Here is a 23,599-nt window from a genome sequence, read left to right as displayed (position 1 = left end):
CAAATGATCCTTGAACTATGTCTTTTGCACTTCAATGGTCCCTGAACTTTAAAAATATCGTAGATAGTCCCTGAACTAAGGAATAATCACATTTTTTATATTTTTTCACTTTTCAGTCTAATTTCATACCAAAAATACCCCAAAAGCTTGGAGGGTATTTTTGTCCATATAAAAAAATTGTCATTGTCACACTTTTACTTCAGAATATGTTTACGTTCCAATTCCAAGCGTTGGGATCCTCTGCAGCAAATAAAACGACGCCGCTTTACTCTTTCATGCTTTTTTTTGTTCCTTTGTACATTTCCTTTCTACCTTTCTATATACAGTATAAAGTATAGTGATTCTTAATAACTACAGTTAATCAAATACGTTGCATTCTTTTTTATGTGTTCCTTTTCTTCCTATTTTATATTTCTGCTTCATTGATAATTAAAGTTGTGATGCTTTATTTGTTACAAGGAAATGAAAGTTTATTTAATAATATCTTCTCATGATTGTATATGTTGACAATATTAAAGTTTAACTAACCATTTTACAACATTTGTTTTTAATAGAGAAATGCAAGCTTGCAAAATATTTTTTTAATATATTAAAATACTAATCTGAAATTTAAATTTAATAAATTAAAGTCATAGAAAAAGAATTTTTAAAAATTCACTGTTCTAACATAGGGACTTCTGCTTCTATTGGTTTAACAAATTTATTTATTCTCCAAAGTGCTGTAACCAAATTAAATTAAGCGTTTAGTAAAAAAAAATATAAGTATTTCTTTGAGCAACTAATTAATTTTCTGACCAATTATAATTTGAAATATAAGTAAAGGGTGGATCCCCTAATTAGTATAATATACTAAACTAATATTAAGTGTGACAATGACTATTTTTTTTATGGACAAAAATACCCTCCAAGCTTTTGGGGGTATTTTTGGTATGAAATTAGTTTGAAAAGTGAAAATATATAAAAAATGTGATTGTCCCTTAGTTCAGGGACTATTTATGATATTTTTAAAGTTCAAGGACCATTGGCGTGCAAAAGGCATAGTTCAAGGACAATGTGCATAATTCACACTATAAACCATAAATTAGGTTGTTTGATTGAGATAAGTTTTTTTCTTTTTTTGTTTCTTTCCACCCCAAGCACAAGCGGCCATGGATGTCAAGAAAGTACTCAACTTTGAGCTTAAACTTAATGACGGTCGGGCAACAGCGACATAAGTGCGACAAGAAGGATAGAGAGAGAAGGGAGAGAATTTTTTTAACTCTCTTAGGTTCAAAACGATAATGTTTAATCGTACGTTATCATATTAATGCACACATATGTTATTATTCATTCATAACACCTAAAATTACAAGTGTGTGTCAACTTAATGTCACATCTGCCTAGAAAAAACATCATTTTTAATACTTTGTGACATGTCAGTTCATAGTTTAAAAGGCATGGGGCAAATAAAAATTTGACTAAATTGATTATTTTACGTACAATTTTCTATATATTATTATAGATTAAAACACTGTTATATCACATTGACTTAGTAATAATTATATCTCATTTATATAAGTGTAGATAGCATTTCAATGTTATGAGATCTTTTGTATAAGTGAGTAACTCATTTCTAATATTATATGTACACCTAGATTACTGTATCCAGTGGCGGATCCAGGATCCGGAAACGGAGGGGGCGGAATATATAGTATTAGCTTGATTTAGTGCGGACATGGCTATTTCTTTTGTTGTTCGGGGCGACGCCGGAGGCAAATGGAGAGGGCGAACATGGTAATTTTACATCCCGATAAGGGAAAAATAGTCGCACGGAGGGGGTGACCGCCCCCTCCTGCCCCCCTAGATCCGCCACTGACTGTATCAAATAAAGTCTTAAGTGTCTTAGTTTAACTTTTTTGATGCGTTAATAATTAATTCTTTAAATCGTGAAGTTAATATCTTTGAACTGGGAAATAAGATTTTTTTGTTTACGTTTATACTTACTTAGTCCACCAAAAATAGCTTTATGGGTGGTATTTAAACTTTACTTATTTTAATATATGTATAAATGCATTCTCTCAACTTTTTTTAAAAAAAAGAAGTGTAAATATTTTTGTAGCTCAAGATAATTTCATATTCATCATAAAAAAACAGATGTAAAAGGCTCGAAGACCCATTTAGTTTATGGAATAAAAGGCACCCGCAATGGACGAGCCATCTTGGCTCAATCTCGTCTCGCTTAGATGAGACGGGGCGAAACCACGTTGCGGATGATCATCTCGCCAAGCTTCTCGGTGTAGAGAGTTCAAAATTAAATGCACAGCCAACCAATCAAGCTACTTAACAATCGGTTGTGCAATTAAATTTTATTTCATCCGTTTCTTGTTAATTGATGCATTTATTTTTTATAATAAGTTTATGAATAAGGTGTTAAATGAAGGGTGGATAAATTAAAAAAGAATAAAATAAAGAAAATAAAGTAAAAAGGGAGTTACCTTCCGTTAAAAAAATAGAAATGCGTAATATGGAACTGCAGAAGTACTATTTTATTTTATTTTTGAAATTCTTTATTAGTTACCGACTGAAAAATTGTTTATGATCAGACTATACATGCTAGGCCCAAAAAAGGAAACTAGCCCAGAAGAGATCCATGGCGGCCCAACCACCTCATGACACGTGCCGTTAAATTAGCCCCGTCTTCCTTTTTTTAGGTGCAGCCATTTAACGCTAATGCAATGCATACGCCAGCACCGCAACAACAACGATAGCCTTTTTTTCTGAATAATAAAAAAATAATCCAAAAAATCTGTCAGCCTCACCTCTCTGTCACACTTCACGTACACAAAGCTCACTACGCACACAGACTCCACTTTATTTAAAGGCCAATAAAGTGACGTGCTTCGATCATGGAAATCCGATAAAAAAGGAGGAAACTTATGGTCATATTTTTGGTGGTGAGGTGTGAGTTGTTCACGAGGGCATGCTGCTAACCTATCTCTATCACTGCTCAACGGAACTCGTCCTTCCCTCATTCATCTCGCGCCACGTACCTTTTTCTATTTTGGGCAATTTCTCGCCTTATTTTATTGGGGTTTTTCCAAGTTTATTGGTGTTAATGCGAGCTGCTGCTTGATTGCGGCGATCGGTTAGGGGAATTAAGGGCGGGGGGAGACGAATTCGGGATGGATCGACCGCCGGGGATGGACTTGCCGATCATGCATGATAGCGATAGGTATGAGCTGGTTAGGGATATCGGGTCGGGTAATTTCGGCGTCGCCCGGTTGATGAGGGATCGCCTCACGGGTGAGCTTATTGCTGTCAAGTACATCGAGAGAGGCGAGAAGGTAACTTTATGATGTGTGTTTTTTAATTAATTTTGCAGTTTCGTTTCATGGGATTTGAAGTGTTGAGGCACTGTTTGTTTGTGTTTGATCAATTTACTGAAATAGGGGTTGAGTTGGATGTTTCTGTTTCTTTGATTAATTGAAGGGTGTAGCCGATTGTATCACACTTTTTGGGTTCTAACTCTTCTGTGAATTGTGATAGATTGATGAAAATGTGCAACGAGAAATCATCAACCACAGGTCTCTCAGGCACGCCAATATCGTCAGATTTAAAGAGGTGAATCAGTTTCAGTATCCATTTCTTGATTCTTGGTTGTGCTTGATGATAATAGGTTAATAACTCTTTGCATAAATATTTTTTTAGGTGATACTGACGCCGACGCATTTGGCTATTGTGATGGAGTATGCATCCGGTGGAGAGCTTTTCGAACGGATATGCAATGCAGGACGATTCAGTGAGGACGAGGTAGCTTCTTTTACAGCCATTATTGACGTCTTCTTGTTTTGGTAGGAAAGTGAAGATTTAATCTTTTGCTAATGGTGCGTCCCTTTTCGATGTATAGGCAAGGTTTTTCTTCCAACAACTCATATCAGGGGTCAGCTACTGCCATGCTATGGTATTTGATTAAGTTTTTCCCCCATTTTTTAAACTAGAGAGCATACTTCTCAAGTCTTACACTTTTATGTGTTTATGAAGCAAATTTGCCACCGTGATTTGAAGTTGGAGAATACGTTGCTCGATGGAAGCCCGGCTCCACGGCTGAAAATTTGTGATTTTGGGTACTCAAAGGTAATATCCAGTTATACTTGTTTGGCCTTCTTTTGGTGGAAACAGAGCTGTTGATTATGTGTATTCATTATTATTTTATTTCTAATGAGACATTTATTTCCTGTTTTAGTCGTCGGTGCTTCATTCACAGCCAAAGTCAACAGTTGGTACCCCTGCATATATTGCTCCAGAAGTGTTGCTTAAAAAGGAATATGACGGAAAGGTGAGTAGTTAGTTTGTTATGTATTTTCTATGCAACCTCAAAGTTTTCCTTTTCCCATTATTTTATTATCTTCAAACAAGTTTAATCTTCCCCAAACACATCCAAAGGGTACCAAAAGAAGAAAGCCTTGTTTCATAGTAGAGTTGACTAAGTGAAATAAAGAAATCAGTTAGGTAGTAAGTAGTTCCTAAGATCTAGAGATGGGTCTAGAAGAACGTAGAAAGATTTCCCAAAGAATAATAAAATACATTATGCCATGACATGTTCTAAGTGAAATAAAATATGAGCAGTTGAGCAGAGTGTGAAGTCAAAGACTTTTACTTTCTCGTTTGATTGACTTAGATAACTCATTTAAACCAAACAAGACTTTTACTTTCTTCTTTGATCGACTTATATACACCAACTCATTTTCCAATGATTCTTGTCACATAATACAAAACCATTTACATTGTGCACTTGCTAGTGCAAGGTAACTAATATGATGTTCTATGCATCGTTTAATTATATAGATCGCAGACGTATGGTCTTGTGGAGTAACTCTATATGTCATGTTGGTTGGTGCATACCCATTCGAGGACCCTGAGGAACCCAAAAACTTCAGAAAGACTATACAGGTAGGTTGATAGTGCATCCTACCTCGCATTGAGTCTCATTGTTTCCTCATTAGGGTATTGGCGTGTTTGGCAGCGAATCTTGAACGTTCAGTACTCCATCCCAGACTATGTTCATATATCCCCAGAATGTCGTCATCTGATCTCAAGGATCTTCGTGGCGGACCCTGCAAAGGTCAGTAGTAGTCAATCAGTTTCACAATTTCATATATCATCTTTGTCGTGACTCTGACTTGATAATGTCAACAGAGGATTTCAATCCCGGAGATCAAGAACCACGAGTGGTTTCTAAAGAACCTCCCGGCAGATCTCATGGACAACAACATGGCAAACAATCAGTTTGAAGAACCAGAACAACCTATGCAGAGTGATAGTGAGATAATGCAGATAATAACTGAGGCTACCATCCCACCTGCTGGAACCAACAGTCTTAACCAATATTTAACGGGAAGCCTCGACATCGATGATGACATGGACGAGGATCTTGAAAGCGACCCTGACCTTGACATCGATAGTAGTGGAGAAATAGTGTATGCTATGTGATTGGATGCCAATGTAGAACAAGGATGCTTTGTTTCCAGCTCCATTGCTTTTAAGCCTGCAAGCAAAGAAAGTTTGTTATCTTCTCTACAAAGAGCATTATGTATATTGCTGATGATTTTCAAATCAACTGTTTGTTGTCTTAACTGCTGGAATTTAGTAGTGTATTTGTAGAATCTATTGTTGTTGAATTATTTAGTTTAGCGTATTCCGGAATGATTGTTTCTAAAAACATGCACAACAAAGTATGAATAAAATCTTCTTTAGCTCAAGAAATTCACAATCCAAAAGATAAAAACTCTCAATTCTAAGTTAGGCTTCTAAAAGCCTGATTAAAGAATAAAATACTAGAACACATAGTAATAATAAAAAAAAAGGATGTAGTTGTAAACTTGTAATTCATATTGATCCGATATTTTAATTTCGGTGGTTATGAGAGTTTAAAGAATTTATTTTGGGGACACGTAGGGGGAAAAACTAAAGTTCATTACTTATTTATTTACTTTTTAAACGATATATTTGTGTCAAAAGATAAAAGTGGGAATTTAATCTGAACTGATAAAAAAAGGATAGAGATAAATTAAGTGAGCCTAATAATAGTACTATGATGTTAATAATGAGTTACTCATTAGGTTGTTTCATTGAATTTTTTATTTTAACTAGTGAATTATTGAAATGTGACGAGTTTATTTAATAAATAATTATTTATAATTCACATATTACTATTTTCACTCTCTCAATATCAATCTTCTTCGTTCTTCTTTCATTCATCGATACAGTTTTTACTTTGTCCCTTTGTACCAAAGATAATGAATATGGAGCAAGATCGCCAAATCATCAAGTAAAAGAGAATTTGGAGCAAAATCGCCAATGATCACTTGATATACATATATTCATATATGGGGTATGAATATGATCAATATACAAAATTTGTATATTTATTTACAGAACATACAGACACAACTACAAAATGCTAACTAATTCCGAGCATCAGTTCATCGATCAAAGGCAGAAAGAAATGGAGTTTGAGAAGCTTGCTTTCTTTCTGGGCCTTTTTCATCTGTCCTTGAGCTTGCTGCTGCTGGTGAAGAAGTTTGTGGCATCAGCTCAGACAATCTGATTCTTTCGTCTGAGATTCGCACCTAGAGAAAAATAAAAGGAATACAATATGAACATACAATATTCATAAAACAAAGATATGCAAAATCCAACCACAAGATGAAGTTTTACAAAAACCATCAGCAAAGATGGCACAAATATACCTTGAGTTTAGCATCTTCAAGTTCCATTTCAAGGGCAACAACCCTGTTTGTAAGTTTCTCAAGTGCTTCTTCAGCCACAGATATACCTATCCCAGAAGCTGGTCTAGTTATTCCAGCAGCCTGCCATTACAAGTCACAAGAACGAGGTAAATCACGCTGTTGGATTTGCTTCAGTAGTAAAAACAGAAGAGGATTTAGAACTTTAGACAAAGAAATAATCTTACCCTTAATACGGAAGTACACAATCCTAGTAACTTCTGAGCTAATTGAAGCCTCTCCTCATCAGTTTCCTGTTTCAAGAAAGGAACTGATTATTAGAATAGGCTCCATTTTATCTGTATGTGTATCTGTGTTTGCTTCATTTGAATAGAACTTTGTGTTATATGCTAACCTTCCACTTCTTGTGCAATAGCTGTTCCTCATCAAAATTAATGTAGGCATTTCTACCATTTGCTACACGGAATTGAGCTAGCTCTTCCTTCACACGTGAAAGAATAGCCTCTGACTTGTGCAGCTTGTTGCTAAGTTCTTCATTTTGACATCTTAGAGAATTGTTTTCTTCCTGTGACATTCCCAGACATTATATCCCAATACAAATGTGCAAATGTGTAAGTATATTCAGATTCTCTGTACAATTACTCGTACTTTATAAGAGAGTCAAAGAGTTCTTGCCTTAATTTTTGCATGGTGATGGATGCGCTGTTGAATATTTTGCTGGCCTGATAACTTCTTGATCTCACCCTCGAGTTCCATCCCCCTCTTCTTGTGAATAGCATTTTCTGTCTGAGAACACCACAGGCGGAATATTAAATAAACTAGCAAAATGTGGAAATAAGTAATATTACAAAACAAAGCTTCTACCTTCAACATCTCATTTTCAGTTGCAAGCCGTTGATCTTGTTGTCGTAATTTTTCCAATGCAACAAGCGCAGCCATTAGTTCAGCCTGTTTTCTCTCGATCTCCTCTAGCCATCTAAATTTTGATAAAGCAAGTGTAAGCTAGCGACAAGTGAGAATATATCTTATAAGTGATTCGACATGTCATTACCCATTACGCTCTTTAAGGAACTCATTTATCTGCTGCTTTAGACTAACAACTTCCTGGTCCTGAAAAAAGTAACTCAGTCAAGATTCTAGGCAGTTAAGTATTCATCTTATTAACATGACACTGTAACTTAAGAAAAAATTTACCTTGACATCAGCTTCAGCGTTATGATGTTGAGCATCCTCGATTAATGAGTGAATCTGCTGATTGTCCACTAAATTCTGGCAGAAACAAACATTATTAATGAGTTCACATTGTCTCAACAACTCTCCTATGCAAAATATGTTCAAATTAATCTGTGCAGAGACACATTTATCCTCTTCTTTTTGATAAGGCAGTCACACTTTGGAAACAATCAATTCATGATTGTCAGAATGCAAACTTACAGCATAGTTCTTCATATTCATTTTTACACCGAGTAAATCCCGAATCACATCATGAGTCATACTTTCTGTGGCAGCCAGTCTTGCCTTAAGCATGAATATCTGGACAGAAAGAAATGTATTTTGGGTGAGGAACACTGAGTAAAGTTGTTAGGTTTTGAGGGAGGGGGGTTTATATCCCGGGAAAGCTACCTCTTTTTGTCTGCTTGCAGCTAGACCCTCAAGTTCCTCTATTCTTTGTCTTCCCTCTTCGTCTTTCTCAGATTTGATTTGTTGAACTAAGCCCAAACCTATGCATTTAAAAGGGGATCCTGAGCCTCTAGGCTTTGAAGGAACTTTCTCCAATTTGTTTGATGATGAACTTGAGCTAGGAGCAGGAACTTCGGATTTAACTTGCTCTACCATAGCTTCCAATGCCTTGAACTGATTTGAGCATTTCATGTTAGTATCCTCTTTATGGGAAGGACATTCCTATTTCTTTTAAACAAACATGTTTTGAGAATTAGACCCACCTTTTGCTTGTATTCACTAGCCTGTGCCTCTGCATGCAAATTTAGCTCGGATATATGAGCTTTACATTGGGATATCTGTCCAAGAGAAGTATAATCAAATTAGAATTTCGAATTTAATTCAGAAATTTGGTATATAGTCATATAAAATATTATGGAAATCACCTCAGCATCTCGAGCAGCTATTTCAGTTTCAAGAAGCTGAACACGTTTATGTGCCTCCTGAAGGTTCTTCTCTTTTTCTTCTAGACATCTGAATACATTTATTTACAATACTTAGTGATGATTTAAAATAACTAGCAATTTTTACAGGCTCAAGCAAAACTTTTGGTCAAACCTTTTTACATCAGAATCATCGCTTCTGACTTTCTGCGTGTGTTCTTTAAAAGCAAGAAGCTCTAGCTCAAGTTCCTCTCTCTGCAATCGTTGCCTCTCAGCTTCTCCTTTGACAAGATCAACCTTTTGCTCGAGTACATTTATAGTACATTCTAGCTCTTCAATGGACCGTTCTAATAGTTTCACTTCTTCTTCCTTTTCCTCAGCATGTTCTTTGTGCGATTCAGCTATCTGCCATTAAAAAAACCAAAACATATCAATACATATTAGAGAAATGCACCCTGAGCAGCAGCTATTTAGACAATAGATATAAGGACAGATTTTACCTCTCGAGCCTCAGTAGCTATTGCTTCATTTTCTTCAGCAAGAGATTGCGCCATCTCAAGTTCTGTGGTCAAAGTATAAACTTTACTGTCCAATTCATCTCTCTGACTGGTGACAGTATCCAAGTTGATCTTCAATGATTCGGCATTTTTATTCAGATTGACAAGAGCCATATCCATCTCAGCAACTTCCAACTCTAAGTTCTCAATTTTGATCCTTGCCTCCACTAATTCGTTCTCCATGGAATTTCTTGCATCAATGGCATCTTGAGAAACGGCCAAGAGCTCGGCATTTTCTTGGGATAGTGAATTTATTCTCTGATTTTCTTTTTTGAGTTCCAATTCACGAGCAGATATTTTGGCTAGCTCCGCAGCAACTTCTTCCAGTTCAAGCGACCTTAATTCAAGATCTTTCTCTAAAGCCCTTAGAGAAGCAAGCAGGCCATCTTTATCGTCTTTCTCATCTTTACTGTTGGAAGCAGATTCCTGCAGCAAAGTCATGTCAAATAACAGCCCCTTGAGAATATCATCCTTTCTAGACAACTCTGTGTGAAGAGAGAGAATTTCAGAATCCAACTGTTTAGAAAGATTCTCCACATATTGGAACTGGTCGATAAATATGCTTCCCCTCTCCATTTCATGGTCTATCTTCTGAAGCATATCTTCTATCTCAACGAATTTCTTCTTAATTACATTGAGGATATTGCAGCTTACTTTTTCTACATTTTCAGCCAAATCAATATTCTGCAAACTTCTTAAATTCATAGCATGGAGGCATTCAGACTCTTTAATCTCTTTGAGGCTCAATTCACGTCTCAAACATGTGTGCTCTTCTTTCAAGGCATTGACTTCACCCAGTTGCCTTTCCAAATCCTGGATTCTAATGCACAAGTCATCTTGAACAGAATCTTGAGAAAGTTTAAGGTTTCTGATTTGCACCCTGGCCGAAGTTAGATCTTCCTCCAACTTGGCAATGGTATTCTCCAACACTGAAACATTTTCTTGTAGTCTCTGATTTGCAACTTCAGTGCTCTGGGTGTTTCTAGCTGAGGCTTCAAATTCAACCTTCCTATCCTCCAATTCCTGATGTATTACTTCATAGTCTGCCTTACAGTTGCTTAGATGAAGCAACAGGCTTTCATTCTCTTTCTCAAAGCAGCTCATTCTGCCATGTTCTTCATCTCTTCTTGCCAGCTCAATCTGGAGTCTCTGTGATTCCATATCCTGCAGACAGATATCATTCTGTAGATTTTTTATTTGCTGCTGAAGTTCAGAGATACGACTACAAGATATTTCCATAGCAAACTCCTTCATCCTAATATCTTCGGCTAATTTTTCATTCCTAGATTCCTCATCATGCAGTATCAATTCACTGGAAGAAGTATCTAAGCTCATAAATACTATTTCCTTCTTCAAATTTTCAAGGACTTCAAGGGTACTAACTAAAGCATCGTTTGCATCTTCTTTCAGAAGACACATCTGCTTTGACTCATCTGAAAGAATTAACAGTTCAAAATCTTTTGCCAACAGTTCTAGCATGAAATTTTCCTCTTGATACTGAAGTAATTCATCTTTCTCCTTCAGTAGTATTTCCTGGTCCATAATAGAAGCCAATGCTTGTTTGTTGCTGAGATCAAGCTCCTTCATTAGCAAGGTTAGTTCGGATCCAATGTCATTCGACCTTTGCAGCATCACCTCCTCCTGATACTGCAGATCCTGTATCTTCTTTTTGAAAGAGATAAGTTTAAGAGTGACTTCCCCAGTTTCATCAACTTTACTTGATATGCGATCAAAACCTGTCTTGATATCTGATAACAACTTGCCTTTCAAAACTCTGCACATTTCAAGCTCCCTTCTTGATCTAAAATTGTGCTCCCGAAGTTCTGAAATAGTGGAGTTTGATTCACATAAACCATGGTGCAGGAGACCATTTTCTGCATTTAGTCCATTCACAGTTTCCAAGAGAATTCCCATGTGGCAAAGATGCAACACGGATACGGCACAGTCCTTGGAAACAATCTCTGACCAGACCTCCTCTAGCAATTTTCTAATGGATTCAGTCGATTCATGAATTTGACACTTCATGCTGAGGAAATCTGTTGCCAAAGACATCCACTCTTCCATCGAAGTGGACTGGACTTCTAAAATAACATCCTCAAGTTCAGAAACCATCCTCTTCATGATGACAAAATCAGCATCATACTTTTTCTCCAGTTCCACATAATTTTGATCTATCAGATTATTGGACAGTTGCAGGCTGTGGATTTCTTTCTTGAGTTTCATCATCTCATCGCTAAATTCATTTTCCTTTGCTTTTGCATCATGAGCACTGAGCTTCAAGGCTTCATTAGCTATCACCAACTCATTTATCATTATGTCTGCGTCTTTCACTGTGTCCTGGACCTCTTCAAATTTCTTAAGAATGCATGAAGCTTCAATGGTTTTCTGAGCAGTAAGGAGTTTAGCATCATCAAGCTCATCTTCCAGTAACTGCAAAAATGGGATCCAATGATTTAGTGGAACTGTGGAAGAGGCTGTGAGTCCATAATATATAATCGTATATGTGGTGCCATTAGTAGAAAGACTAATTGTACTATAATAGATTTTCCCTTAAATTCAGTCAATAGACTCATAGGCACTGCAAAATTGTTACTGAATTGCTGTGAAGTTGTTAAAGTATGATGGATTGTTATATATAGATATTCACAAAGCAGAAAAAACACTAGAGAAGCATGATAATCACAGTGCATATAAACTCTGAAAACATAGACTATGAACTTTCATCCTACCTCTGTTTGCCGGAACCATGAATCAAAAGATTCTTGTACTGCTTCTTCCATTCTCCGTATCTTACCATCTACAGCACTTATTTTGAGCTCAAATACACCTTCAAAATTATTCATTGCATCTCTAAAGACAACTGTCTGATTTAGAAGAGACTCAATGCTCTTCTGATTACATCTCTCAGATGCCAAAATTTCTTCTTTTTCAGAATGCATTTTATCCATCTGAACTTGCACTTCTTTTAAACTTTTAAGGGCACATTTTATCTCTTTCTTCAAGAGAATTATAGCAGGATCTCTCCTGATTGAGCTATGCAAAGTAATTTCAGATTCAGTTTCCACACCACCATTATTACCAGACCTTACATCATTGAAATCTTGCACTATTCTTGTACCTGTCTGCAGCAATATGAAACTAGTCGGTTAGAGATAAAAAAAAAAGTTAAGGCTCTATGGGAAATTTGAATAACAGTAACATTTACATACCCGAGATTCACATGCGTCACTAGCAGAACAGATAGGCATCTCCGATTCTTTTTCTTTCTGAGGAGATCCACTCTGCATTTCATACTGATTCATCCATAACTTTAGTGATGAGACCCCAGAATGTATTTCCTGAAGTTGTTCCCTGGCTTCAGAAATTTTATGTTCTTCATTCTTTTCCAGATTTACCTCTAGATTTTCCCTCAATTTTCGTTCTTCAGAGAGTTCAAGAGTCAGTTTTGCACAATATTCCTCTGATGCTTCTAGTTTCTTTTGGAGAGAGCAAGTCAATCGATTTGCTTCATCTATTACTAAAGCCTGATTTTGGAGATATGAATCTTTTCTGGTCATGGCTTCTTCAAACTCTCGAATCTGAAGCTCCTTATCTTGCAGCGCATTGTGATAGTTAGAGTTCAACTCCGACAATCTGTTCACAATAACCAAAGCAGCTGTTGCACAAGATGACGCTGTTTTGAGCTGATCCTCTCCATGCTTAATTAAGTTCCGGAGATCTGCCACAGTGGATGCCTTATTATTTAAGTCGGATGTCAAAAAGAGAATTTCTTTATCCTTCTCGCTGCACTCTTTCTGATGAGCCTCAGTCATAACCACTGTTGCCCCTCTAAGAGACCTCAGCATGCGCTCCAAGTCATCTTTTCTGTCAACCGCATCCTTTAAAAATTGATTAAGCTCGGTAATAAGTAACTCCTTTTCAAATACATATTGTTTTATTCTTCCAAACTGTTGAGAGATCAAACTTCTTTTATGATGGAATGATCTGGAGATAAGATCAGTCTGGTCAGATGCATCATTAAGAGCTGCACTCCCATCAGCGAGAATACCTTCGATTTCACCGGTAACTAAATTCCATTCTTCAGTCAGTATTCTCAATTGCTTTTCTTTGTCTTCAAGCAATTCAGAATATTTTGCATTGTCTTCATTCCTTGAACGTAAATTTTCCTCCATAATCTGCATTTCAGTTTGAAGTTGGGCAAACCTGTCACTTGTTTCCATCTCCTTCATTTTACTCTCATGGACTTCCTGTTGAAGGCCAGAAAGTTCTTCTTGCAAGCAAACAATAACCTGTGCAGTTTCCCCCTCTACCTGCTTTCGAACTTCCTCCATTTCATCCTGATCAGACGCTTGATATGCAAGATCATTTTGATACATAGCATTCATTCTCTTAGCCATTTCAAGAGATGCATGCATCTTCTTCAACTTCAGTTCTAAAGGAGAGACATCCTTCTCTGAAGACTTATACAATGAGAGATCTTTGAGCTCTTTACAAGATGCTTGATTCTTTAAATAAGAAATTTCAAGCTCCTTCTCCTTTAACATTTCTTCAAAACGCTCATTATTGCTTCTGAGATCTTCTATCTCATTAATGGACTGAATTTGTTCAGACTCAAGAGCTTCAACAACCATTTTTGCAGTATTGAGCTCTTCCTGCAGTTTTTCATACTCTTTAGTGACTGAGGCAACCATTTCCTTTGAGAACTGAAGTTCTTGGTATAGAGATTTGGCTGTTTCCACTTGTTCTGAATGGTACAGCCTCTCCTCTTCTAGAAGGATTTTCAGAATATCCAGCTCCAGTTGTAAATCCATGATGCCTTCTGCACTCATCCGGAGACTCCGACATGTTGTTCCATCTTTCTCTCTCCCGTTGGTCCTTGTTTCCTGATCAGAAGAAAGAGGAACTTCTACTATGGATTCCTGAAATAAAGACACGTATGTTAATTAAATAACTGAAATGTAGCTTCACTACTGAGGTAGATTCATATTTGAGCAATGCCAATTAGATCACCTAATGAAACATCGATATGAAAGGAAGAGTCTTTGTTATTTCTGTTCTTTATCTTAGTTACACTAAGATTGGCATCCTGTTATAGTACCTTAATAACTTCGGTGCTGCAATCATGTTCTTGGGAATAAGTAATTTCAGCATTTGATGAAGCGCGCAACTCTTCAATTTCTCTGCAACAGATTAGCATAAGAACATGACTTAAGAAGTGAGATCATAATGGCTAGAGGAAATCTAGATATGAGTCTAATGAGTCACCTATGGAGCTTGGTATTTTCTTCCAGGATACTGTTAAGCTTGATCTTGCTTTCATTTAGGTCAGAAAGAGTTTTCTGTAACTGTAAGACAAATTTATATTAAGGAGCATGATTTATGGTAAACTTTAAAGCATAAGCTTAATGTTAGATATAAGAGAAGACAAACCTCCTCTTGAAGCAAGCCATTTTCGTTATTAGAATCCTGTTACAGAATAGAAACAACAATATTAAGGTTTCTGAAGAACTTTACTTAAAAATGGTTTTCGAAGAACCGATTCACTCAATCTTAGTTATAAACTAGCTTGGAATAGAAAACAAGATTTATAGAGAGAGGTTTGCGGTATGTCACCTTCACTTTGAGGTGATTAGATTGCTTGAGATTACCATCGAGGAAGAATGCAAGCTGTCATCAAAAATAAAATCAGTTATTAGAGGTTACTATTTGAGAAGTATAAGACATGAGACAGTTTTGTAGTAAATATACCTGATTTCGTAGTTCAGATACTTCTTTTATCAGCATTTCTCTCTCCCCTTCTCCGTAAAAATCTTGAAACCTGAATGATCCACAACAGAATTTTCATATATGAAATGAAACAAGTGTTTTAAATAACCTAATAAGACATAATGATTAGCAGCACGTACTGCCGAACTTGATCTAAAAGCCTAATATTTTCAGCTGCAAATCGTGTGACTTCAGGATTTTTGTCAAGTCTTGACTGCAGGAGCTGAATTTCTTCAGAAAGTGCATTGTTTTCTTCCCTTAAATAGTCATCTGCTGACATCAAACCACCAACAAGAGACTCCATTCTTTGAATTTTGTCTTCTCTAAACTTTAACATCATTTTTGTGCACCTAGTGTCCTCTTCCCTTTGACTAACCTGAAAAGCAATGTGTTAAATAAATTAATCAGTTTACACTCTTTTAAACGGGATGCTAGTTGAAGCACAAAAAGAGGGGTGAAATATACAAGGCGGTTCAACTGCTCAATCTCAGCTTCATATTGAGTTACTGATGTTTCTGCCATCCTTTCCCTCCTTAGGGAACCAGCAAGAGTAGTTTCCAAGGATTTTAACTGTAACAAAAATGACAAAGAGTAGGAGAGCATAAGTTATGCATAAGCGTACGCAGACTGAAGAAACAGAATCATGAGCATCAACATTGATATCTGATACTAATGTCAGAGGTTAAGGAAAAAAGAAAGCAAATTCAAAACCAACATAGTATAAAAGGTAACAAGTTCCAGACCATTGTGACAAATCTATTCAATCTAACAAGAGATATCATCTGGAGAAAGGTTGTGATGGGCATTGTTGTCTTGCATAACTCTTGAAATCAGGGATATAGAACATGATTTAGTGCGCTTAAGACATGTGAGACAAGTTAATGAGTTCACAAGAACATGTGTCAAATACAAAACTTATGCTAATTCAAATCCTTAAACTTAGTTCCGGAATTCTGAAAGGGACAATACATTCTTTTGCAAGATAGTGAGGCACTTTTAACCTGTTTACTAGATACTCTGATAACTCCCTCAGATTCATTTCCAAGCAAATTTCCCATGTGTGTCTGTGAAATTCCTCCTCCATTTGAATCATCCTCTTCATTGATTTTTGAGTCTAGATCATTGGCAGGGCTAAACAACAGTGAACGATTTACCCTTTCACGTTTGAGGGCAGACAGTTCCTCCTGTTAAATGAAAAAGTATAAGTTTAGTTGTAAAAAAATTGTCAGACTGATTTCTGTACAGTTGAAACCATATGAAGCTAGTTTGACCTTCAACAATAGTATCTGATGTTTCAAAGCAACAACATCTCCAGATAAATCTTCATTGATGATAGCCTGTATCGTGAAAAATATGCCGAAACAGCTTGTATAAGCATTATTCATTAACGTCCAAAGTGACCTACTTTTTTCTGTGGGTGCAAAGAAGCTTACATTGTTCTGAATCAGTTTTGCTCGTTGAGCGAACTTCAATGTATTCAAGGTTTCAGCTGCAGAGCTGTAGATGAATTGAGATTTAAGATTCATAGCAGACAAAAGAAAGAGACAATTGAAAATTTAAACCAACACACAAATGCTTCTCGAGATATGTAAACAAGGAAAATGGTAACTCCAGGAGGTTGATATTTTACCAGATAGATGGGCTGACATTAGCTATTATCATTGTTTTTGAGTTTCCGCCAAGAGAGTCCTGTTATTCCATTTCAGTTAAGAACCATAGGAGAATATTTTGTACACTTTGCGATAATTAGAAAATACAAACTAATTCTTCACCTGGAGGAGAAATGTCAATCTTGAATCTCTATAAGGAACATGTCTTGGTCTTCCATGTGCTACATCCACTAAGACCATAATCACGTGACTGAAAAGCAAGAAGAATATTCATCCATGTCAAAGCAAAAGGAAGACGAGAAAAAACAGAAAATGTCCTATTTTAACATGCTCAAAAACAGTATAATACCCTAGCGTTGACAATGATTTATTGATACTTGCAGCTTCTTTCAGGCGCTCTCCCTCAGCACCCGAGGACTTTTGCCTGTTGGGAATCGCAACATTAAGATGATATACAGTTTTGAGCCAGAATTCATTACTCCACCAACATTCAGTTAAAAAAAATACTTGATACCTTTCAGAACCAGCAAGATCAACGAGATTCAGCCTGGCGAAACGGAAGTTGGTCGCAGAGTCCTTCTCCCACTTACTTTCAATCACACATGTAAAAACACTATGTGAACGGCTGCTTTCTCTGTTCATGTTTGTCGCAGCAACTCTCCTATTTGATGCACCCTAAGACATAGACCAAAACTAATTCCTAATTACATGCTGCAGAAGCATTCACGAGGATGAAGGTAAAAATCCTTAAAGAAAGTTGAAACATAACAAACTAAAAGGCAAAAAAATAATACTAGGAGTATATGATTACCTGAGTCAAAAGCTGCAGAATGTCTCCGACCGTGTGGACTTCAAATTCTGATAGATTTTCAACATACACGCCTTTTTTCATATCCTCGCGTAACTTATACAAAAGAAAAAATTCATTACTGACTGCATTCGTATAATATCACACGGGGAAATCAACCAATTGGAGAGTGGAAGTACCATTAAATTTGAGGATGAAGGATCAAGAAGGTCGGTAATTTGTTCATTGTAAATCTCAAGAAAAGAGCATTTGCAAATGTACTTTAGTTGCTCATCTCTACGGCTTTCTTCTTCCTATAATGAGAAGGCATCATTTCAATTTCTTGTATCAGGAAGCAACTTTCACACACACCAAAACATCAAAACAAATAAAGTAAAACAATCATCGTTACCGCTCTAATCCTGGCAAATAAGAATTCAAATATGCGAGGCGTCATTCCCCGGTTGGTACTAGGCTTGATTTCAAGGTCATCAATCTCGCCAAGCATTGTATGAGTCTTCCCACTACCCGTCTACATGTAGAAATATTATAGTGAGAACTAATACTGAAGTAAGAGAACAATATTTGATACAGTTCAACCAGAAGCAAAGTTTGGCAGCAAATGATTCAAGAAAGTAGACAGACTCACAGACCGGACCATCAGAAACAGAAATGTGTATGTTAAAGCATTTACCTGTCCGTATGCAAACATGCAGCTATTGTACCCAGACAAGCAATTCTCTACCATGGGCAAGCCAACCATCCTAAAAAGTGTTTCCTGCATATAAAAAGCATTAGTCAACCATTTCCATCACCAAATTCATTTGTAATCAATCAATAATAAACCTGGTCTATTCCTTCACATGCTACATGATCAAACATAAACCGCGTCTCAGGCTGCCCAATCCAGGTTATGCTTTGTGCAGTCTCCTGTTTCAAGCATCTACTGAAACCAAAACTGCCTTTCTCCATGTTATTCAGTGGCCGTACACGAATCAAGACCTGAAGATTCAAATTTTTAGAGGATAATAAATCAGTAGCATGAAATTAGGCAGAATATCAATTGACAAGCATTCTTCAACAACACAACTGGAAAGAGAAGTAACTTACTTGGACATTGTGTTCCATCCAGAATGAAGGATCTTCTTTGAGCTCGAAATAAGGGACTTCGACAGTGTTAACAGCAGTTGTTGTGTTACAAGAGCTCGGGATCCCTTTAGACAATGCAGCAGAGTTACCTATCCTGGCACTCATGTTGCTGCATACTGTCCTAGAACCACTAGGAATAGAAAAACCCGGATTTGGAGGCTTGCTCACGCTCTTAGTAGGCGTGGACTGAAGAGAATTACACTCCGAATAACTCAAGGTACCTCTGGCACCTGTCCTCGTAGAACATGGAGTATTCGCATTTGATGCTACTCGGCCATCCTCCTTCAGCTCCACAACAGCATCATTTGATGGATTCTCACTCTTGTGAGCCCAATTGTACCGAGTTCTCGACATTGCCCCATATTTCTCTGGTGTGCGGAGGGGCATTGATGTATCTGAATATTTTCGTTTTGCCTTTGCTGGAGTTCGGTCAGCTCGAGTAGGCCTGTTGATATCCTGATCTGGAACGCTCTTCGGGATCCGTGTCTCCGTAATTGCATTGAAAGGGGGCCGTGAGGGTTCTGTGCTTATCTGAGGGTTCACCGAATCCCTAGAATTCGGAGGCACATTCTCGACTTCCTCTGCATTAGCGTTCTTGGCCGGATTGCGGCGCAAGAATTTGAAGTCCCTCAACATTCTACCGTAACCCCCACAGAGAAAAACGATAAAACTAGGGCAGGAAAAAGCTCTCTATATACTAAAAGCTCAAAGATTGAACATTTCAATTCAAATTAAAATTGAGCGGCGAATCCAACCTGGCAGAGGAAGTGAGGAAAAGGATTCCAGCACGGTGAAAGGTTGTTATTGTTTCTTCTGGTTGTGAGATGAGAGAGAGATGAAGAAATCTGTTTCCTGCTGAGATTAGTGATTGCTCCTAGAGAAAGTATCGATTCAAATTCACCACTACTAATTTCATCCCATTTGAATTAGATACAAACGCAGAATTCTCTCTCTCTCTCTCTCTCTCTCTCTCTCTCTCAGTGAGCGAATACTGTTGGGAAAATTCAAATTTTGTAAGGAGGAGCTAAGATGGACGGCTAAGATGAGATCGAATAGGCAAAGGGGGCAAAGATGAACGGCTGAGATGAGATCGCGCTCCGGGGTTTTGAATTTGAATTGGGGTATATTCGGAAGACGGAAAAAGGTGTGAATGTTAAATTATTTAATTGTGTTATAAACGGCTACTAATTTTAAATTTTGTCGAGCTGACCCTTTCTTTCTTGTTCGAATTTGAATTATCAATTTAAATCATATTCCCAACAATTCATAATAAAAAGTCATAAATAACTGAAAAGATGTGGAGTATGCTTTTTTATATAGTAGGAGTATTTATTTAATCCCCGGTCTATACTCTAGTTTGAAAATAAAAATATTAAGTGTAAAGAAAAATTCATTAATTTGTGTTCATCGAATAAGGGACATAATATCAGTCATTTCATAAATTAAGATACAGTAATGCCTTAGTATAGAAGTCTATTTACCCTAAACTCATTAATTATTGAAATATTAACCAATACTAGTTAATAATGGATGCAAATTCATACTTCGTACCTCGAACAGAGAAGTTCGAAAAATATACCAAAGCAATCTAAAACAAATTTGTGAGGACTTTGATTTGAATCAGATAATATCAAGCAAAAGTATAGTTAAGCCAAGGTCGAATTCAGGATGGATCCAGGATGGGCATGAAGGATCCAAAGTTGATTGTGCATGAGAATTTTCAGTGTGGTTGAGAAAGTGACCCAAAAACAAACCCTTTTTGGGTTTGATTCTGTTGGAAGGAAAGAATCTCACCACATTCTCGGCAGATCCTACATAATCAAGGCACACAAGATTAGTGATTGATTAGTATCTTTTCTATACCTTGTATGAAATTAGGAGTAGGAATTAATAGCTTACCATATTGAGGAGAATTGATGGCCAATATGAGGCGTGTAAAACCTTTGTAAATCAATCAACCAATAATGAAATTATTCCCTCAAAAACCTATATTCAACATGGCTTCAGAGCAGATTATGAATTAGGGCTCAGAAAAATCTCATCACAGCCCCATACCAATCCCGACCAAAAAAACCAAGAAGCAAGTGAGAAAACCAAATCCCAATCCAAAATGGCCGACGATAAACCAACCACAGAATCATCAAGCAGCAAGATATGATCAAGCAAGAATGTAACTGTTGCATTCAAACTCAACGGAGGAAATTACCCGTTGTGGTCGCGACTGATGAAAGTAGCAATCGGGAGTAGGGGAGGCTACTCCCACATAACTGGAAAACCAGCCCCACCAGCGCCGGACAGCAAGGAGTACGAAGATTGGGAGGAGACCGATCTCATCGTCTTATCCTGGATCGTGGACAACATCGAGAACAATATAATCGCGGATTTTGCCCACCACCAATCTGCCCAAGCACTCTGGGAGAGTCTAGCCACCACCTATGAAAGTGAGGCGGACCTCTACCTCGTGTACGACCTGGAGGACAAGGCGAACACGATTAAACAGGGAGATATGGACCTCGAGACTTACTATCGAAAAATCCATGGGATGTGGATCAATATCGATCGGTGCCAAAAGCAACCGATCGACTGCTGTGACAAAGGGGTAAGCCAATTCCGAGCATACTCAAACACCAAGCGAGTGCTTCGATTTCTCGCTGGACTGAATGAGGAATACGAGGGTGTTCGTCGCGACATCCTCAAAGAGGTGACACCACCTCCAATCGAAGCCGCGTACAGCTGGGTGAAGAAGGAGGCGGCCCGACGGAGAATCGGACCACCAATGTCCCTCAACAACACCACTGACAACAGCCATGGAGGAACCGATCTAGCATCTGGAGGAATTGGCCACGGCCTTGCAGCACAAGGACAGAGACAACCTCATCGGGCTGGAACTCACGACCAACGGCCACCACACACCGCCCGGGAAGCAAACCGGTGGACAAGTCCAAATTGTGGTGCTCTCACTGCGGAATGCAGAAGCACACGCGAGAAAATTGCTTCCAATTGGTGGGATATCCCGATTGGTGGGAAGAGAAGCAGACGGGAAGGGCCAAAATGGCCGTCGGCTTAACCGTCGGGAATGAGACGAGAAAGTCGAACTCTGAGAAATGGGAAGCACCACCAAATGGGCGAGGGAAGCAGAAGGAAGGGGTACCAGAAGCCTCCAGCGGAGGCGGAGGCGGAGGCGTCGTCGGAGCCGGTAATTTCGCCAAGAGGCGGAACTGGAACGAGAGAGGGAACGGCGCCTCGTCAAATGGAGGTAAAGGGTTGGGGATTCACAACCCTAACCCTAGTAATTTGTGTTTATTACAAAGTCCCCCCACCACTTTCCAAAAAATATACAAGGAACCCCACACTTTGCACAAAACCCCCCAAATTTATGATGACCTGCATAGTGACCCACAACTTATAGAATTTTGTGAAAAGCCCCCTGACATTTCCGAAAAATTCGAAATATGCCCTATTTACCTTAAAAACTGATTTGAGCCTCTAAACCGAATTTCCGCTGCATATATCGTGAACCGTGGGATTGAGGGCGAGAAAAAGGGATGTATTTTTTATTGTGGGGCCACCGATACCATGACCCCAAATAAGAATGATTTTATCAGTTTTAGTGATATTACTAAGACATATATAAAGACTGCTAGTGAGGAATTAATCACTGTAGCCGGGGCGGGCACTATTGAAATATCCCCGACATTGAGACTTTCAAATTGCCTCTATGTTCCTACCTTGTCCCAGAGATTACTGTCTATAAGTCATGTGACGAAGGAATTAAACTGCACGTTACTGATGCATCCCGACTTTTGTATCTTGCAGGATATTCGGACGAGGAGGATACTTGGGCGTAGCACTGAGAGCTAAGGACTCTACTACGTGGATGAGATAGCTCAACAAGGAAGTGCGTTGCTGGCTCACGGGTCCACGAAAAGAGAGGTTTGACTTTGGCACCAACGACTGGGACACCTCTCTCCTGGTTATTTTAGTTTACTTTTTCCTGAGATTTCGATTCCAAAAGATTTTAGTTGTGAGACTTGTGTTTTGGCCAAAAGCCACAGACAATCATTTAAACCTACGAACACTCGTATGAATTCCATTTTCTCTCTTGTGCATGCTGATGTTTGGGGTCCTGCACCTGTTGTGGGGGGGAATGGTTTTAGATACTTTGTCATATTTGTTGATGATTGCACTAAGATGACATGGATATATTTTTTAAAACACAAATCCGAAGTGCCGGACAAATTCATTCTTTTCTTTAAACTCATTCAAACCCAATTCCATACCACCATCAAAACTCTTCGGTCCGACAATGGGAGAGAATTCGTTAACCAAAAAATGCTAGATTTCTTTATCGAAAAGGGCCTCATCCACCAAACATCTTGCCCCTATACCCCCGAGCAGAATGGGGTAGCCGAGCGAAAAAACCGAGTCATCCTTGAAACCACCCGAGCCTTGATGATTGAGTCCAAAGTCCCTAAATCCTTTTGGCCAGAAGCAGTTGCCACCTCGATCTTTCTTATAAATCGACTTCCGACCAAGATTCTAAACAAAAAGACACCCCTTGATACTTTGACCAAACTCACCAAAATTCCCGAACATCTGAACCTTCAACCTAAAGTCTTTGGATGTACAGTGTATATCCATATCCCAAAACACGAGCGAACCAAATTGTCACCCTGTGCCACCAAATGCGTCTTTGTGGGTTACGGGGTTAATCAACGAGGGTACAGATGCTATGATCCAAACACACGAAAAGTCGTAACCACAATGAACTGTAATTTTTTAGAAACCGAATTCTTCTACCACACCAACTTTAGTAGTCAGGGGGAGAGTGAGTCAGAAAATACTTTTGACTACCTAAGTTGGTTTGTGCCTCGGTCAAACCACTCCAACGAGGACTCAACAG

General features: G+C 38.1%; 2 protein-coding genes across 3 annotated transcripts; one reads left to right on the top strand and one right to left on the bottom strand.

Annotated features, from left to right (window-relative positions):
* Positions 1 to 2,829: 2,829 nt before the first annotated feature.
* Positions 2,830 to 5,660, top strand: LOC121758984 (serine/threonine-protein kinase SRK2E-like). The gene is made up of 9 exons (XM_042154466.1): positions 2,830 to 3,323; positions 3,526 to 3,600; positions 3,688 to 3,789; positions 3,887 to 3,940; positions 4,021 to 4,113; positions 4,223 to 4,315; positions 4,825 to 4,929; positions 5,003 to 5,101; positions 5,176 to 5,660. The coding sequence occupies exons 1-9, from the start codon at positions 3,162 to 3,164 to the stop codon at positions 5,467 to 5,469; spliced, it is 1,077 nt and encodes a 358-aa protein (XP_042010400.1). The 5' UTR covers positions 2,830 to 3,161; the 3' UTR covers positions 5,470 to 5,660.
* A 670-nt stretch (positions 5,661 to 6,330) lies between these two features.
* Positions 6,331 to 19,850, bottom strand: LOC121758983 (kinesin-like protein KIN-12D). 2 transcript variants are annotated; one of them, XM_042154465.1, is made up of 37 exons: positions 19,452 to 19,849; positions 18,658 to 19,333; positions 18,394 to 18,549; positions 18,242 to 18,325; positions 17,960 to 18,079; positions 17,748 to 17,861; positions 17,572 to 17,664; positions 17,275 to 17,435; positions 17,110 to 17,184; positions 16,923 to 17,010; positions 16,781 to 16,839; positions 16,584 to 16,647; positions 16,422 to 16,487; positions 16,152 to 16,334; positions 15,616 to 15,720; positions 15,291 to 15,526; positions 15,133 to 15,202; positions 14,998 to 15,051; positions 14,815 to 14,850; positions 14,650 to 14,729; positions 14,483 to 14,564; positions 12,594 to 14,303; positions 12,114 to 12,506; positions 9,328 to 11,814; positions 9,003 to 9,232; positions 8,831 to 8,918; positions 8,669 to 8,743; positions 8,349 to 8,579; positions 8,160 to 8,258; positions 7,920 to 7,994; positions 7,777 to 7,835; positions 7,590 to 7,701; positions 7,401 to 7,511; positions 7,120 to 7,290; positions 6,953 to 7,018; positions 6,729 to 6,848; positions 6,331 to 6,608 (listed from the first exon to the last, which is right to left on the bottom strand). In XM_042154465.1, exons 2-37 carry the CDS (start codon positions 19,330 to 19,332, stop codon positions 6,462 to 6,464), a joined length of 8,775 nt encoding a protein of 2,924 aa, XP_042010399.1. In that variant the 5' UTR covers position 19,333; positions 19,452 to 19,849; the 3' UTR covers positions 6,331 to 6,461. The 2 variants fall into 2 exon arrangements, with proteins under 2 accessions (XP_042010399.1, XP_042010398.1); XM_042154464.1 differs by having other exon boundaries at positions 18,658 to 19,850.
* Between the last annotated feature and the right edge of the window lie 3,749 nt (positions 19,851 to 23,599).

Source organism: Salvia splendens, chromosome 12, assembly GCF_004379255.2.
Source record: "Salvia splendens isolate huo1 chromosome 12, SspV2, whole genome shotgun sequence".
In the NCBI taxonomy this organism is placed as follows: domain Eukaryota; kingdom Viridiplantae; phylum Streptophyta; class Magnoliopsida; order Lamiales; family Lamiaceae; genus Salvia; species Salvia splendens.
The sequence above is the reverse complement of the archived record's forward strand: the minus strand, read 5'-3'. Positions and strand labels throughout refer to the sequence as shown.

What these genes read in the sequence shown, in the direction of transcription:
- LOC121758983 (XM_042154464.1), bottom strand. Translation starts at nt 19,332, where the DNA reads ATGTTGAGGGACTTCAAATTCTTGCGCCGCAATCCGGCCAAGAACGCT. An exon ending in GCAGCACCGAAGTTATTAAG is followed by an intron (nt 14,304 to 14,482) that starts GTACTATAACAG and finishes TCTTTATTTCAG; the next exon opens with GAATCCATAGTAGAAGTTCC. An exon ending in TATTGCACAAGAAGTGGAAG is followed by an intron (nt 7,019 to 7,119) that starts GTTAGCATATAA and finishes TTCTTGAAACAG; the next exon opens with GAAACTGATGAGGAGAGGCT.
- LOC121758984 (XM_042154466.1), top strand. Translation starts at nt 3,162, where the DNA reads ATGGATCGACCGCCGGGGATGGACTTGCCGATCATGCATGATAGCGAT. An exon ending in ATATCGTCAGATTTAAAGAG is followed by an intron (nt 3,601 to 3,687) that starts GTGAATCAGTTT and finishes ATATTTTTTTAG; the next exon opens with GTGATACTGACGCCGACGCA. An exon ending in TCGTGGCGGACCCTGCAAAG is followed by an intron (nt 5,102 to 5,175) that starts GTCAGTAGTAGT and finishes TAATGTCAACAG; the next exon opens with AGGATTTCAATCCCGGAGAT.